This window comes from Vulpes lagopus, chromosome 21 (genome assembly GCF_018345385.1).
Source record: "Vulpes lagopus strain Blue_001 chromosome 21, ASM1834538v1, whole genome shotgun sequence".
Taxonomy (NCBI): Eukaryota; Metazoa; Chordata; class Mammalia; order Carnivora; family Canidae; genus Vulpes; species Vulpes lagopus.
In genome coordinates, this window is record NC_054844.1 from 1,946,184 (window position 1) to 1,961,216 (window position 15,033).

Below are 15,033 nucleotides of genomic sequence, written 5' to 3' on the forward strand. Positions count from 1 at the left end.
TGAGGAAGTAATGAGGAGATCCGAGAGCTCCCACATTAGCCAAAAGGAGGAAGCTCTCACTCAGCAGGTGGAGGTTTCTCCCAGGGAAATCCTGGAGGCCCATTGTTCCTGTCAACCACTATAATGTGCCCATAAATTTCATCTGACAGAAAATACGATGTCAAAGGAGTAGAAAGTAACAAAACCCCAAAATGTAAAAGCATCCTTGCCAGAATTCAGCTATCCTCCATACATAGGACTGAAGGTACAAGGAAAGAAACCATCCATACACTCTGCACCCACACCACTGCAGCTGCCTGCTGGGGCTTTCTAGGGCAGTGAGATCAGGGCAGTGAATGGGGACTGGGTTTTACAGGTATTAATCTGCAGAACTACAGAACACTAGATGCACCACATCGCCAAAAAAAAGTTGGCTTATTTGTCAGCTTGATCGTTTCAATGGTGGGCCCAGAACCCATTAATTTTCAGGGCTCTGCATAAAATGATATTTCAGGGCTCCCTGTTTCCAATATGTTAGGATTGTTTTTTAAAAATTGATTGATTGATTGATTGATTTTAGACAGAGCGTGTGCAGGCACACATGTGCAAGTGAGGGAGGGGTAGAGGGAGAAGGAGAGAGAGAATCCCAATCTCCATGCCTAACTCTGAGCCTGATGCAGGGCTTGATCCCACATCCCCAAAATCATGACGTGAACTGGAATCAAGAGTGTGGGGGCTCAGATGAAAAGGGACGGAATACTTCCAAATTTGTTTTATGAGGCTAGCATCACCCTAATTCCAAAATCAGACAAAGACTCCACCAAAAAGAAGGAGAACTGTAGACCAATATCTCTGATGAACACATACAAAAATTTTCCACAAGATACTAGCCAATAGGATCCAACAGTACATTAAGAAGATTATTTACCATAACCAAATGGGATTTATCCCCGGGATGCAAGGCTGGTTCAACAATCGTAAAACAATCACTGTGATAGATCATATCAACAAGAGGAAAAACAAGAATCATATGATCCTCTCAATAGATGCAAAGAAAGCATTTGACAAAATACAGCATCCATTCCTGATCAAAACTCTTCAGAGTGTAGGGATAGAGGGAACATTCCTCAGCATCTTAAAAGCCATCTATGAAAAGCCCACAGCAAATATCATTCTCAATGGGGAAACACTGGGAGCCTTTCCCCTAATATCAGGAATATGACAGGGATGTCCACTCTCACCACTCCTATTCGACAGAGTACTAGAAGTCCTAGCCTCAGCAATCAGGCAACAAAAAGAAATAAAAGCCATTGAAATTGGCAAAGGAGAAGTCACACTCTCCCGCTTTGCAGATGACATGATACTGTACATAGAAAACCCAAAAGACTCCACTCCAAGATTGCTAGAACTCATACAGCAATTCAGCAATGTGGCAGGATATAAAATCAATGCCCAGAAATCAATGGCATTTCTATACACTAACAATGAGACTGAAGAAAGTGAAATTAAGGAGTCAATCCCATTTACAATTGCACCCAAAAGCATAAGATACCTAGGAATATACCTAACCAAAGAGGTAAAGGATCTATACCCTAAAAACTACAGAACACTTCTGAAAGAAATTGAGGAAGATATAAAGAGATGGAAAAATATTCCACGCTCATAGATAGGAGGAATTAACATTGTGAAAATGTCAGTGCTCCCCAGGGCAATTTACACGTTCAATGCAATCCCTATCAAAATACCCTGGACTTTCTTCAGAGAGTTGGAACAAATCATCTTAAGATTTGTGTGGAACCAGAAAAGACCCTGAATAGCCAGGGGAATATCAAAAAAGAAAACTAGAGCCGGGGGCATCACAATGCTGGATTTCAAGTTGTACTACAAAGCTGTGATCATCAAGACAGTGTGGTCCTGGCACAAAAACAGACACATAGGTCAATGGAACAGAATAGAGAACCCAGATATAGGCCCTCAACTCTATAGTCAACTAATATTCCACGAAGCAGGAAAGACTATCCACTGGAAAAAGGACAGTCTCTTCAATAAATGGTGCTGGGAAAATTGGACAGCCACGTGCAGAAGAAGGAAACTAGACCACTCTCTTACACCATACACAAAGATAAACTCAAAATGGATGAAAGATTTTTTTTTTAATTTTTATTTATTTATGATAGTCACAGAGAGAGAGAGAGGCAGAGACACAGGCGGAGGGAGAAGCAGGCTCCATGCACCGGGAGCCTGATATGGGATTCGATCCCGGGTCTCCAGGATCGCGCCCTGGGCCAAAGGCAGGCGCCAAACCGCTGCGCCACCCAGGGATCCCTGGATGAAAGATCTTAATGTGAGACAAGAATCCATCAAAATCCAATAGGAGAACACAGGCAACACCCTTTTTGAACTTGGCCACAGCAATTTCTTGCAAGATACATCTGTAAAGGCAAGGGAAACAAAAGCAAAAATGAACTATTGGGACTTCATCAAGATAAAAAGCTTCTGGACAGCAAAAGAAACAGTCAGCAAAACTAAAAGACATCCTACAGAATGGGAGAAGATATTTGCAAATGACATATCAGGTAAAGGGCTAGTATCCAAGATCTATAAAGAACTTATTAAACTCAACAGCAAAGAAACAAACAATCCAATCATGAAATGGGCCAAAGACATGAACAGAAATTTCACTGAAGAAGACATACACGTGGCCAACAAGCACATGAGAATATGTCTACATCCCTTGCCATCAGGGAAATACAAATCAAAACCACGGTGAGATACCACCTCACACCAGTGAGAATGGGGAACATTAACAAGACAGGAAACAACAAATACTGGAGAGGATGTGGAGAAAGGGGAATCCTCTTGCACTGTTGGTGGGAATGTGAACTGCATCTTAAAAGCATCTGGAAAACTGTGTGGAGGTTCCTTAAAGAGTTAAAAATAGACCTGCCCTATGACCCAGCAATTGCACTGCTGGGGATTTACCCCAAAGATACAGATGTAGTGAAATGCCAGGACACCTGCACCCCAATGTTTATAGCAGCAATGTCCACAATAGCCAAACTGTGGAAGGAACCTCAATGTCCTTTGACAGATGAATGGATAAAGAAAGATGAATGGTCTACGTATACCATGGAATATTTCTCAGCCATTAGAAACGACGAATAACCACCGTTTGCTTCAATGTGGATAGAACTGGAGGGTATTATGCTGAGTGAAGTAAGTCAGAAGGAGAAGGACAAACATTACAAGGTTTCATTCATTCGGGGAATATAAAAAATAGTGAAAGGTATTATAGGGGGAAGGAGGGGAACTGAGTGGGAAATATCAGAGAAGGTGACAGAACATGAAGTCTCCTAACTCTGGAAAATGAACAAGGGGATTGGAAGGGGAGGTGGGCGGGGGGGATGGAGTGACTGGGTGACAGGCACTGAGGGGGGCACTTGATGGGATGAGCACTGGGTATTATACTATATGTTGGCAAATCGAACTCCAATAAAAAAAAATATACAGAAAAACAAGAGTTTGGGGGCTTAACCAACGAAGCCACCCAGGCATCTCAATATATTAGGAATTTTAAGACAAGGACAGCAGAGCATTTAAAGCAAGCTCAGAGCCCTTCTAAGGGGAAATGTACAAGTTGCACATCCATGAAGCCCTGGGTAACCCTACTTTCTGTAACATTCTCTTTTTATACCAGGCAGAATGGTTTGTTTATTTATTGGGTATTCTAGCTCTGGACCCAAGGTGCCTGTATGTAAAACTCCTCTGTCTATAAGTTGAGTGACCCTGGGCAAGTTATTCAAGCTCTCTGAGCCTCAACTTCCTCAGCTATAAGATAGAAAATGATACATATAAAGTTCCTGGCATAGAAATACCCAATCAGCCAGGAGGAAGCCAGTTGATTGAGAAGTGTTCTGAATGATAACCAGTGATTAGGGAGTATCTGTGAACTCAGTATCTAGGAATAATTTTACTACTGGGAAAAAATAGTCAATATGTGGATATTTCTGTATTTACCCTAGGGACTATTCTGAGACTTGTTGTGTATGGCCGTAGGAAGTCAGTTCCTGGCAGTGAGGAGAAATTACTGGTAGGCATCTATGGGGTTCACACAGGAAAAACTTTCTAATACAACACATGTTGAGACTATCTAATGAATTCTCCATCTTCAAGGGCATTCACGAAGGCTTAACAACCATCTTGTCAAGACGCAGAGCAAATTTATGTATTAGGCAGATGGCATTCAAGTTCTCTTCCATTCCTGAGATGCTGTAGATTCAGTGTAGTTTCAGTGTTTCTATTCTGTAACTACAATGTCTAATTTTATTCCTTTCATGGCCTTCCACCAAATCAGCCCTTCTGTCTTCCCTTCTTTCCCCTTCAACCATTTCATTCCAGCCAAGTGTACTTATAGACTCAGGAAGCTTAAAGTATCTAGAATTTTTCTTCTCTTTTTCTACTGTATCTGTCTTAAGGTATCTACCTTCTCCCATCCCCCAGTGCCTTCTATTTTTATTCCTCCATTCTGAAGTTAGCTTCATGTAAATCAGCTTCAGGAAACCTATCCTGATTAATGAGTTGGGAAGGAAGGTACCAGGAAGTAAAGGTACAGAGCAGAGATTTGGAGAGCAGTCCTAGGTATCCCAATCGGCTCTCCCAGGCTCTCTCCAACAGTGAGTGACTCTGGGCAACTTACTTAATATTCCTGATCCTAGTTAATTCATCTGAAAAATTTTCGTAATATTAGTACCCACTCCACAGAGCTATTCTGAAATTTAAATTTCAGAAATTTAAATTTCAGGTATCTAGCATCCAGAGAGTCCTCAGTGAAGAATGGCAAGTGTTTTACTGATGTCCATCAAAGGGCATTTGCTGATGGGATTCTGTTCCTGCCTTTCCTTCAGGTTCCAAGAGAAGTGTGTGTGTGTGTGTGTGTGTGTGTGTGTGTGAGAGAGAGAGAGAGAGAGAGAGAGAGAGTGAGAGAGAGACAGATACAGAGGCAGAGAGACAGAGAGAGGCTCTCTGAAAGAACCATACACCTTTTTTTTTTTTTAATTTTTTTTTTTAATTTATTTATTTATGATAGTCACAGAGGGAGAGAGAGAGGCAGAGACACAGGCAGAGGGAGAAGCGGGCTCCATGCACCGGGAGCCCGATGTGGGATTCGATCCCGGGTCTCCAGGATCGCGCCCTGGGCCAAAGGCAGGCGCCAAACCGCTGCGCCACCCAGGGATCCCCAAGAACCATACACCTTTTAATGTTTGTCTTTAACCCTATTTTAAAGATTGTCCGCCATGTTCATGCCATGATGCTATCTATATAGTAAGAAACTTAACAAATGCTTCTTCCCTACAGAAAGTTAAAGAACATGAGGAATCAATAGAACATAAAACCATCTACCATTGATATCTTAAGGATACCATTACATGGTAAATATTAAATATGTGAAGTTACGTAGTTCATTTTAAATAATATTTAACATATTATGGGCACTAAAAAACGGAATCGATCTGTGAGCAAATCTAACAGTGCTATAGTTAACAGTACCCCCCTCACAAAAATAACATGTTACATTAGAGGCCATCTGGATTCTATTTCCCACCCTCAAGCATCTCAACCTCTGCTTTTCCCCTTCCTCTTTCCCTCCTACCAAACCATTCATTCTGTACCATTCCGGGACAGTTAAAGACTCACACAGCTCAGACCCCCAAGTCATGACTCAGGGAGCCACTCAGTTTGACTTCTACTTTTTTCATTTCAATAGTATCCACAGAAATCAGGAATCCCTTCTTTCACTGGACAGTGACAGATTTTACTCCCTCATTAGGCAATGCTTAAAGGAGGGTTAGTTAGTTAGGGACTTGGAACTGCTGTTTTAGCTGGTTTCAGTTTATTTGCATGTTTGTAAGAGAGTTGGACTAGGAAAGAAAACCCAATATGATGGCAAGGGAAAAGCTCTATCTTTTGTTTTACCATCATAGCTTTACTCACATGTAAATTCGAGTGCTATGTTTTTAAAATCAGATTTGCTGTGTATTAAATTGAGTTCTCTGTCTCTGCCAGGTATTGGTCAAATTGAACTGAGTTTTCTTCTCAAATTAGTTGAGTCATGCTTATTAAGATAGAGAGACCAAATTAGCTCTGTAAAATCAGCTACTGTCTTGTGTAATGCCCAAACTTGGCTGCATCTCAATGGATCAAGTGTTTGCCCACAGCCTTGAATTTCATCTTTCCTCACTTCTTCTCTTTTATCCCAGCTATTTTCTCAACATTCTACCTTCCCTTCTACTATGAGTGGTGTGCAGGAGCCAACTCACACCAGCTGGTGAGAGAAGATTGTAAAATTTTCAGAAATACAAAATTTGAACCAATTGTTAAACATAACAAGTATTAAATTATGTAAGCTTACAATTAAATAGGTTACATCAAAAACAAAAGGGAGAAGCAGTCAAAACCTCATTACTTCCTGACCACTTTAACTACATTCTTGGAGTTCTTGGAGTTACTTACATTTGTGTTTGTTGAATGGTGGAAAACCATAGGCTACTGAGCATCTCTTCCCTAATCTGCATCCAGTGACGTTAGTGTTGCTATGTGAAATCAAGTCATAGTGAGATATCTATAGCAGGTAAATCAGCAAATGTTGCATATCAGCCTTTGATGTGTTGTTTTGTCCACTGTTTAGACAAGGGGTCTGCAAACTCTGGCCAATGCCTTGATTTTGTATGGCTCTTTAGCAAAGAATAGTTTTTATACTTTAGAGTTTGTGAAAAAATATTCCGAACCTCACTTTCTTAGAGACGTTAATATTGTGTTGTGTCAGTCTAGAAAGCAACCTAAGGTCTTTCTGATTTGTTGTGCTACGTCTTCCAGGCAAGATGTGAACCTCCAACTGGGCCTTTCTTGTTTTTTTCTACCGCCTTCCTAAGAGTGAGGAGTCTGGCATTAGGATTTGACTGACAACTGAATTTCATGGAGCACAAGGCAAATGAACCCAATCATCTTGCCACCAGACTCACATTAGCTCCACAGACCCAACAACAGTAAAAATACGTTTTGATTACAAGAAGCATTAGATAAGGCCAAAAAAAAAAAAAAAACCACCACATCACAATGGTAAGTGGATAGTTGGCAATTATCCAGGTAATTGGATCAGTGTAAGTAGCCAGACCATTCCACTCCCCTTCCTCAAAAAAGTCTGGGAGCTTAATGATCTACTTTGCCAAGATTAACTGGGCAATTACAGAATCTGTGTCCTTTTATTTTTTAAGGGTGAAAATTCATCTCTGATGAATTCATTTCATCCTGAAATCCATAAATGCTTGAGAGTTCTTGAAGGAGCTGTCTTCATTTAAGCCTGCAAAGCATCATCTGAATTCTTTAGATGTTTACCAAGATGGCAGTTCAATTTCAAAGCTGAAAACCAGCAGAAAAAAACATTTCTGTTGCTCTGACTCCTTGTCCTTCCCCCAATGTGCCCAGGGTTTTGATACCTGGCATCAGAGTCCCACCATCCCAGTCCGATTTAGGCCCTCAGTGTCATCTATTTCCCCTAATATTACTCTGTCTTCAGCCCACCTATTTTCTACATTGTAGCCAGAATTATCTTTCTGCAAATCAGATGTCACTTCTCTCTTCAATTGCAGCCTGTTGCCTAGACGATAAACTTTCAATACCAAAGTCCAAGTCATGTCCAGAAGACTCCTAAGCATGTAGCTCCAGTCTATCTAGAGCTGTATCCTTGATAAGTAGAAAGCTTCTAAATCAATGGTTCCCAAACTTTAACATATATTAACATCATCTGGGAACTTTTACAAATCCTGATACCCCAGTGACACAACATCAATTAATTCAGAATGTCTTGGGCTGAAGCCAGCATCCGACATCTTAAGTAGTGCCAAAACTATAATCGTATTTTGGTCACCCAGATACCCTGGAGGACCAGAAATTGTTCTTAGAACTTTTACTTATGTATTTTTATAAATCTATTGTGATAGTAAACATGGTATTTGTCTGTATTTGATGTATCTCCTCCATCAAACTTTAAGTTCCTGGAAAGCAGGGTCTGTTTTTAATTTTTGTCATATTAATGATATTTAGGTAGTACTTGGCAACCTAATAGGGGCACAACAAACATTTGTCAAATCAAAGAACAAATGGATGAACAAATAAATAAATTATATCAAGTGGGAGACATTAAGCAGAATGAGGTTTAAGAAGCTTAATATAGGGCAGCCCGGATGGCTCAGTGGTTTAGCGCCGCCTTCCACCCAGGGCGTGATCCTGGAGACCCGGGATTGAGGCCTGTGTCAGGCTTCCTGCGTGGAGCCTGTTTCTCCCTCTGCCTGTGTCTCTCTCTGCCTCTCTCTTTCTCTCTCTCTGTCTCTCATGAATAAATAAATAAAATCTTTAAAAAAAAAAGAAGCTTAAAATAAGAAATACTCTTCCTTATTTAAGAAACAAAGCCATTCATGTCATTTTTTAATAAAGTGAATAATTTTAAAGGATGGAGCATCTCATTTGTCGCTGAATTGATCACCATAGTCCTTAATAAATGATCATGGTGGAGAGAACATTGCCCCGTCTAGTCCTGTTCTGTCATTAGTGTTATTATTAAGTACTTGATATGGTTCAGGTGCATTAGTTGTATTTTCTTGTTTAGCTCTCAACAACAATCCTACAAAGTAGGATTCTTTAAAAACCTCATTTCATAGAGAAGGAAACTGAAGTTGACATGGGATAAGGAATTGCCCACACTAGCTGAGCCACATTCAAACCCAGGAAGCTTGTCCTTGGCACAGAGGCTGCCAACCAGGCTGCCCAGTGGCTCTCCAACCTGGAAGTAGTTAGACTCATTTCAAGGAGATTTACCAGGGCCCAACCTGAGTTCAATTAACTTGTCTGTATGAGCCCTGGCCATTGGTACTTCTTTTAAAATGCCCTCCGGCAATTATAATGTGTAGCCAGGGTTGAGAACTTCTGCTCTAGGCTCTCTCTACATTAAGCTGATGTAACCTCACAAAAGCCACTCTTTTTTGGAGGGAGTTTTCTTCCCTCCAAAAAGTTGCTGAAATGACTTATCTTGGCGATAATTCAAGCTTATACGCCTAGGAGTGATCCCTGCTCCTCATCCATCCCTAACCTCAGGCATGGGCAAAGAGGCAAAGAGAGGGCTCCTGGGATCTCCATATGTGGACTTCCAGCCAGCCTTTGCCTGGATTTTTTAGCCCCCACTGAAGGAAAATTGGAGCTATGACAAGCTAGTGCTATAGTTTATTTCATGAAATGCAGTGAAGATAATAAGAGCGGTATAGCTCCTTGGAAAGAATAAGAAAGAATAAATGTAGCCCAACGAGTATACCTTGCTAGCCCTACTTGAAGATGATCACTCAGCACTGGGGAAAGAGAAAGTGTATAGGAGAGTCTAGTGACTAGTAAACTAGCCCTTTCATAGCTGACAGTGGTCTCCTCTGCCCTGTCTCAGGGTGACAAGTGTGAAGAAGTAGAGAATACAGTCTCAGGAAGGGAATTCCCTAGGGAGCAGAATGAGGGAGGGCTAAAGCAGATGAAAATTGCTGGTAGTTCGAGTACATACTATTCATATAGATGAATACTCCAGCCAGGACTTGGTAGTATCAAAGGAGGAAAGGACTGCCCTAAGGTCTTACTTAGTCTCTGCTCTCTGCTCTAAGGCCAGAGGGGATCAAGTGGCTTTAGGATATGCTGTCTATGGCACTACTCAGACAAGTCTCTACTGCCTCTCTAAGACCAAAAGCTCAAACCACCCAAGAAAATTCCAAGTGTAAGAATGAGCAGGGCCCAGTCTCTCACTCTTAGGGCTATTCCACCCTGGTCTGGTCCTAAAGAGAAGATGTACAACACCTTCATTTTGTTACTCTTGGCAATTCACTTAAACCAAAGGCTTTTTGTGCCTCTGCCATGTGCTCCCATAGCATCCTAAACTTTTTATAAAGCACCAACCCCACCTGATTGTCATTACCTGTTTGTGTGTCCATCTTCCCAGTTAGACTCTAAACTTCAGAAGGGCACGGCATGCTTGTCTTGTTCACTGTAGTATTCTCAGCTCGCAGCTCTATGCCTGTCCTATTATAAGAGCTTACTAAATGTTCACTGGGTGAATAAATGATTAAATGTAAAGGCTATCTGACAAATGAATACAGCAATACTTGCTATCTACTTCACAGGAAACTAGTGAGACAGGAGCTGCCCTACTTATTACAAGAGCTCTCCCAGTTTAGACTAATCATGGCTTATTTAGGTTAAACATGTTTGTTTACCTGACATTTTCTTGTTTTATTATAAAGCCCATATAATTCTTAACAAAGCAACTAAAACTGAACAGTGGGTTCAGTGTTTGCAGTTCTTTGAAAATATATTAATACTTAGGGCCCTCAGAGGCAGCGACCCCATAACAGTGTGAACCAGGCTTGCTGGGGTCATAGCCACTGCTCCTAGGAGTCTCCATAACAGCAGCAAAGGTCAAAGCCCTGCAGAAGGCCACTTATTACCAACAGGAAATATAGAAAAAAAAACACTCGGCCCTTTAATCGTTAAAATACCTCTAGGGGGAAAAAAAGCTGTGCTATAATCAGGCTTTATCCACAGAGGAAGTAGAGCCTTCTTTGGACACTCAAATCCTGATTTTAAAGCCTCATACATCATGATTATATCAAAATCCTTAAAGTGTTTCAAAGAGCTCTTTCAAGAATACTCACAATTGTTACAAAAATAAATGTTATTATCCCCTATTACAAATAAGAAAAACTGGTCTGGTTTCTATATGATTTCTCCTCTAATCACAGAAATAGGTGAAAACCTAGGGATGCTGATCCCCAATCTACAAAGCTAGTACCACTGCCAACCTGCCTTTCTTCCAAAGACAGTACAGACCCTGAGAGCACTCAAGACTCCTGCAGTACCCCAGAATGTAGACCTATATTTGCAATTTTATATATAGTGTTTCTTGTCCCCAGGTTCCTAAGGACATCCAAGAAATAAATCAGAGGCCTGGCAATAGCGATAATGTTAAAAATTAAGAATCACAACCATTAGCAAACTAAAAAGGGGTAGAAATAATTCTGCACTTTGCATTAGTACATTTGTTTACCATACACAAGGTGCCTTTATAAATGATAAAATACTAATTCTCATTCTGGATGTGTGACTCTCTTGTCCAGAATGTAAATCCTGCCATAATCAAAAGCAATGGCCAATGACGAAACATTGAGAGAGCCCCATCTTTGCACCAGGCACTTTATATTCTAAGCACGTTACACACATTATATGATTTAGCTCCCACAACAACCTGAGGAGGTACGTGCTATTATTCTTATTTTGTGGGTGAAGAAACTGAGGCCTGGAGCTTAATAGAACCCCCAAGTTTACATAGCTAGGAGGAGATGAGACCAAGATTTAGATCTGGGTCTCTCTGACTTCAAAACTCACGTTTTTCATCATTATACATACTCTCTCCCCCCAAAAAAGAATTATGCTGCTATGACTGAATTACATTCTCCATAGGTTAGGGATATTGAAGAAATCCCAATCCCAGAAAAATAAGTCAGTGAAAGTTACTCAGAAATACTTCTGATCATTAAGGTATCCCCAAAGCACATGGCCAAAAAATCAGTGACTTAAAATGATACTAGAGTAGAAATACAGGTCAAATCCAATTACAGTGGATCTCAAGGGAGCATCCAAGCTGGAACTTGGATGGTATGGTATGGTATCCTGGAACTTGATTATATTAAATAGTGCCTGCTTCAACTACTAAGGGACACACTGATCCTCCTTCCCTTTCTCCAAATTCTGGCACTTGTCAATATATCACAATTTAGCCCTTGGTTATATATTGTGTTTTATTGTTCACCATTTTTTCATGTATGCTTAGCTTTGTTTCCTCAACTAGATTTTAAGTTCCTCGAGAATAAAAACTAGGCTTCATACTTTGTTGCCCTTTCTAATTCATTATGTGCTTATAATGTGCACAAACCAGGTGACAACTAGATGTGTTATTTATTGACTTATTCAACAAAAATACCGGGGTTGGCGACCTTTTTCTGCAAAGGAACTGAGAGTAAATATTTTAGGCTTTGCAGGTCATCTGGTTTCCGTTGTAGCCACTCAACTGTGCTGTTCTAGGGTGAGAGCAGCCCTCTGGCTGTCTATCAATACACTGAGTGTGACTGTGCCCCAATAAAACTTTATTTATGAAACAGGCAGAGAGCTAGATTTGGCCTGTGGGCTATAGTTTGTCAAACCTAATAGAGACTATATAAGACAGGCTTGAGGGTCCAGGCTGGGAAATGTTTTAAAATCTCAGCATTCTCTCAACAGATTCTATACCGCCTCCTCAGGCCTCTAACCCATTTTTAGAGTACTGGCTCCTGACTAAGCCAAGTGTTCTTCCAAACCCTCTTACCTTGGACTTAAGTTTACTTCAGCACAATATTTTGCTGTTCATTTTCCTTTGGGGCTTCACACATCAGTTTAAAAAGAGAAAAATCAATCACCGAGTGGAGAGCTGACATGGTAGGTTGTATTGATAATAAGTAATCAGAAAATCCTTCAAATGTATTCCATCTAGGACTCCCTGACACTTTTTTCCGACTGCTTCCTATAGACTGCCATGTAAATCGTCAAGGTAACTTGAGATAGGTATTTCACCTGGATTAACAATCTGCAGAGAGAGCTGATCACCCCCTGGTAGTAGGCCACCTAAAGAGTAGCAAGGGTAAATATTCCTTTCTCCCAACAGTGACTGTTTTTCCCTCTGAGAAGGAAAGAGCACAGAAAATGAAGGAAGACACCCTTTCTCTTTCTTGATTATAACATTCAGCCCTCAGTTTTGACATAATGTTAATAAATCCTCAATACGCTGCTTTCCTGACCTAATTTCAATGTGCATCAGATTGTTCATTATTGTTTCTGGGCTCATCGACATATTGGTAAAGAGTGCTGCATTTGAGATGACTGGAGGTGGTTCAATAGCTAGCCACACAATGTGGAGTGGGGAAGCATCCTAATTCAATCACTTTATCCCACAGAGAATTGAAGTGGCCTGCCTAGAACTGTGGATTCTACCCAAATCAAATAATCATAAGGTCATCCCTCGACGGTGTTGGTAGTGCCACAGTGAACTGGCTGGCACCACACACACCTAGGTAACATGAGAGGCAACTCAAGTTTGCTGTCCTAATGCAAAATCCGCTAACAAGCCCCCACACTCCCACTCTGCCCCAGGACAAAACTTTATGTGAAATTGGCCACATTCAGTATCAGCTTTCTGAATCATGACGCAGAGCTGCCTGTGTTTGCAGAGACACAGCAGATGGTCTATGCAACTTCCACGGTCCCTTCCATGGTGCACTTGCAAAATGGAGATTTGTCTTCTGCTGTCTCGACACACCCTTTCCACATCCTGCTCTCCCTCTTAGCATTCAGGTGCTGAAACTCACAGACATTAGCTACCACAGTGGTCTTGTGTTTTAAGCCTATAATCTCTTCATGTGGAATTAAAGGCACTTCTCATGTTTTAACATGGTCTAGGCATTGGGAAGCAACTAGAAAGACATCTTTAGTGCAGAGGTCATCTGTGCCCACTAAGCCTGACCCCTGACAATGAGGTAAAGTGAATAGGTTTAGTGGGATTGGCGGAGAGAGGCAAAATGAGATTAGAAGAGAATGTGTATGTGTGGTCTCCCCATTCCAAAGAACTCCAGTTCTTATTTTTTTTTGCAACATACAAACTTTATTTAACAAAAGTAACACAGACAAAGTCAAACAGGCACTTATATTAAGAGAAAAACTGACTAGAAGAAATTTATCTTGAACATCTTATAGTAACCTACTTGCAGTTGCATTTAACTGAGCTCTGTTGCTGTGAAGAATACAGCTCATGCACAGGTATGGATCAACAATTTGTACATTTTAAGTATTCACTGAATACTACCTTATATACACATATACATTAAATTTGAAAAAGATTTAATTGACGATCCCCAGAAAGACTTCATTTTTGTTGTTCTTTTGGAAGAGGTCGTCTAAAGAGAAGAATATGTGGTTCTGGCTCATGAATCATGTAATGAACCCAGCCTAGACTCTGTTGGACACCAAGTCTCCTCCACTCCTCTTCAGACATCAGATGGGTTTTAGGTACTTGTTTGGAAAGTTCTCTGGGTAACATGACATGCCGGTACTCGTAGTGCTCGCCGAGCGGCACGGCTACATCAAGGGCATCGTGAAGGACATCATCCACGACCCGGGCCGCGGGGCACCCCTCGCCAAGGTTGTCTTCCGGGATCCGTACCGGTTTAAGAAGCGGACGGAGCTGTTCATCGCCGCCGAGGGCATCCACACCGGCCAGTTCGTGTACTGCGGCAAGAAAGGCCAGCTCAACATAGGCAATGTGCTCCCGGTGGGCACCATGCCCGAAGGCACCATCGTGTGCTGTCTGGAGGAGAAGCCTGGTGACAGAGGCAAGTTGGCCCGAGCCTCCGGGAACTACGCGACCGTCATCTCCCACAACCCGGAGACCAAGAAGACCCGAGTGAAGCTGCCGTCCGGTTCAAAAAAGGTCATTTCTTCCGCCAACAGAGCCGTGGTGGGTGTGGTTGCTGGAGGTGGTCGCATTGACAAGCCCATTCTGAAGGCTGGCCGTGCTTACCACAAGTACAAGGCAAAGAGGAATTGCTGGCCACGTGTGCGGGGTGTGGCCATGAATCCTGTGGAGCATCCTTTTGGAGGTGGCAACCACCAGCACATCGGCAAACCCTCTACTATCCGCAGAGATGCCCCTGCTGGCCGCAAAGTGGGTCTCATTGCTGCCCGCCGGACTGGGCGTCTCCGGGGAACCAAGACTGTGCAGGAGAAGGAAAACTAGGCTTGAGGGGCTCAATAAAGTGTGTCCTTCTGTCACCCCAAAAAAAAAAAAGTCCACTCCAAGTCCCAAGTCCACTCCAGGCCAGGTTAGCAGAGGTTTAATCCAGGCAGTGGCTGGGCCCAGACTGGAGAAATTTCAGGCTTGAGCAAAGG

At 41.8% G+C, this 15,033-nt stretch overlaps 2 protein-coding genes across 33 annotated transcripts in view; one reads left to right on the forward strand and one right to left on the reverse strand.

The window, feature by feature from the left end:
* Nucleotides 1-15,033, reverse strand: part of CACNA1C (calcium voltage-gated channel subunit alpha1 C) — a 760,002-nt gene that overhangs the window by 704,610 nt on the left and 40,359 nt on the right. The gene's annotated exons all lie outside the window — the stretch shown is intronic.
* On the forward strand, nucleotides 14,174-14,913 carry LOC121479840 (60S ribosomal protein L8-like). The gene has a single exon (XM_041735699.1). It carries the CDS (start codon nucleotides 14,189-14,191, stop codon nucleotides 14,879-14,881), a length of 693 nt encoding a protein of 230 aa, XP_041591633.1. The 5' UTR covers nucleotides 14,174-14,188; the 3' UTR covers nucleotides 14,882-14,913.

What these genes read in the sequence shown, in the direction of transcription:
- LOC121479840 (XM_041735699.1), top strand. Translation starts at nt 14,189, where the DNA reads ATGCCGGTACTCGTAGTGCTCGCCGAGCGGCACGGCTACATCAAGGGC.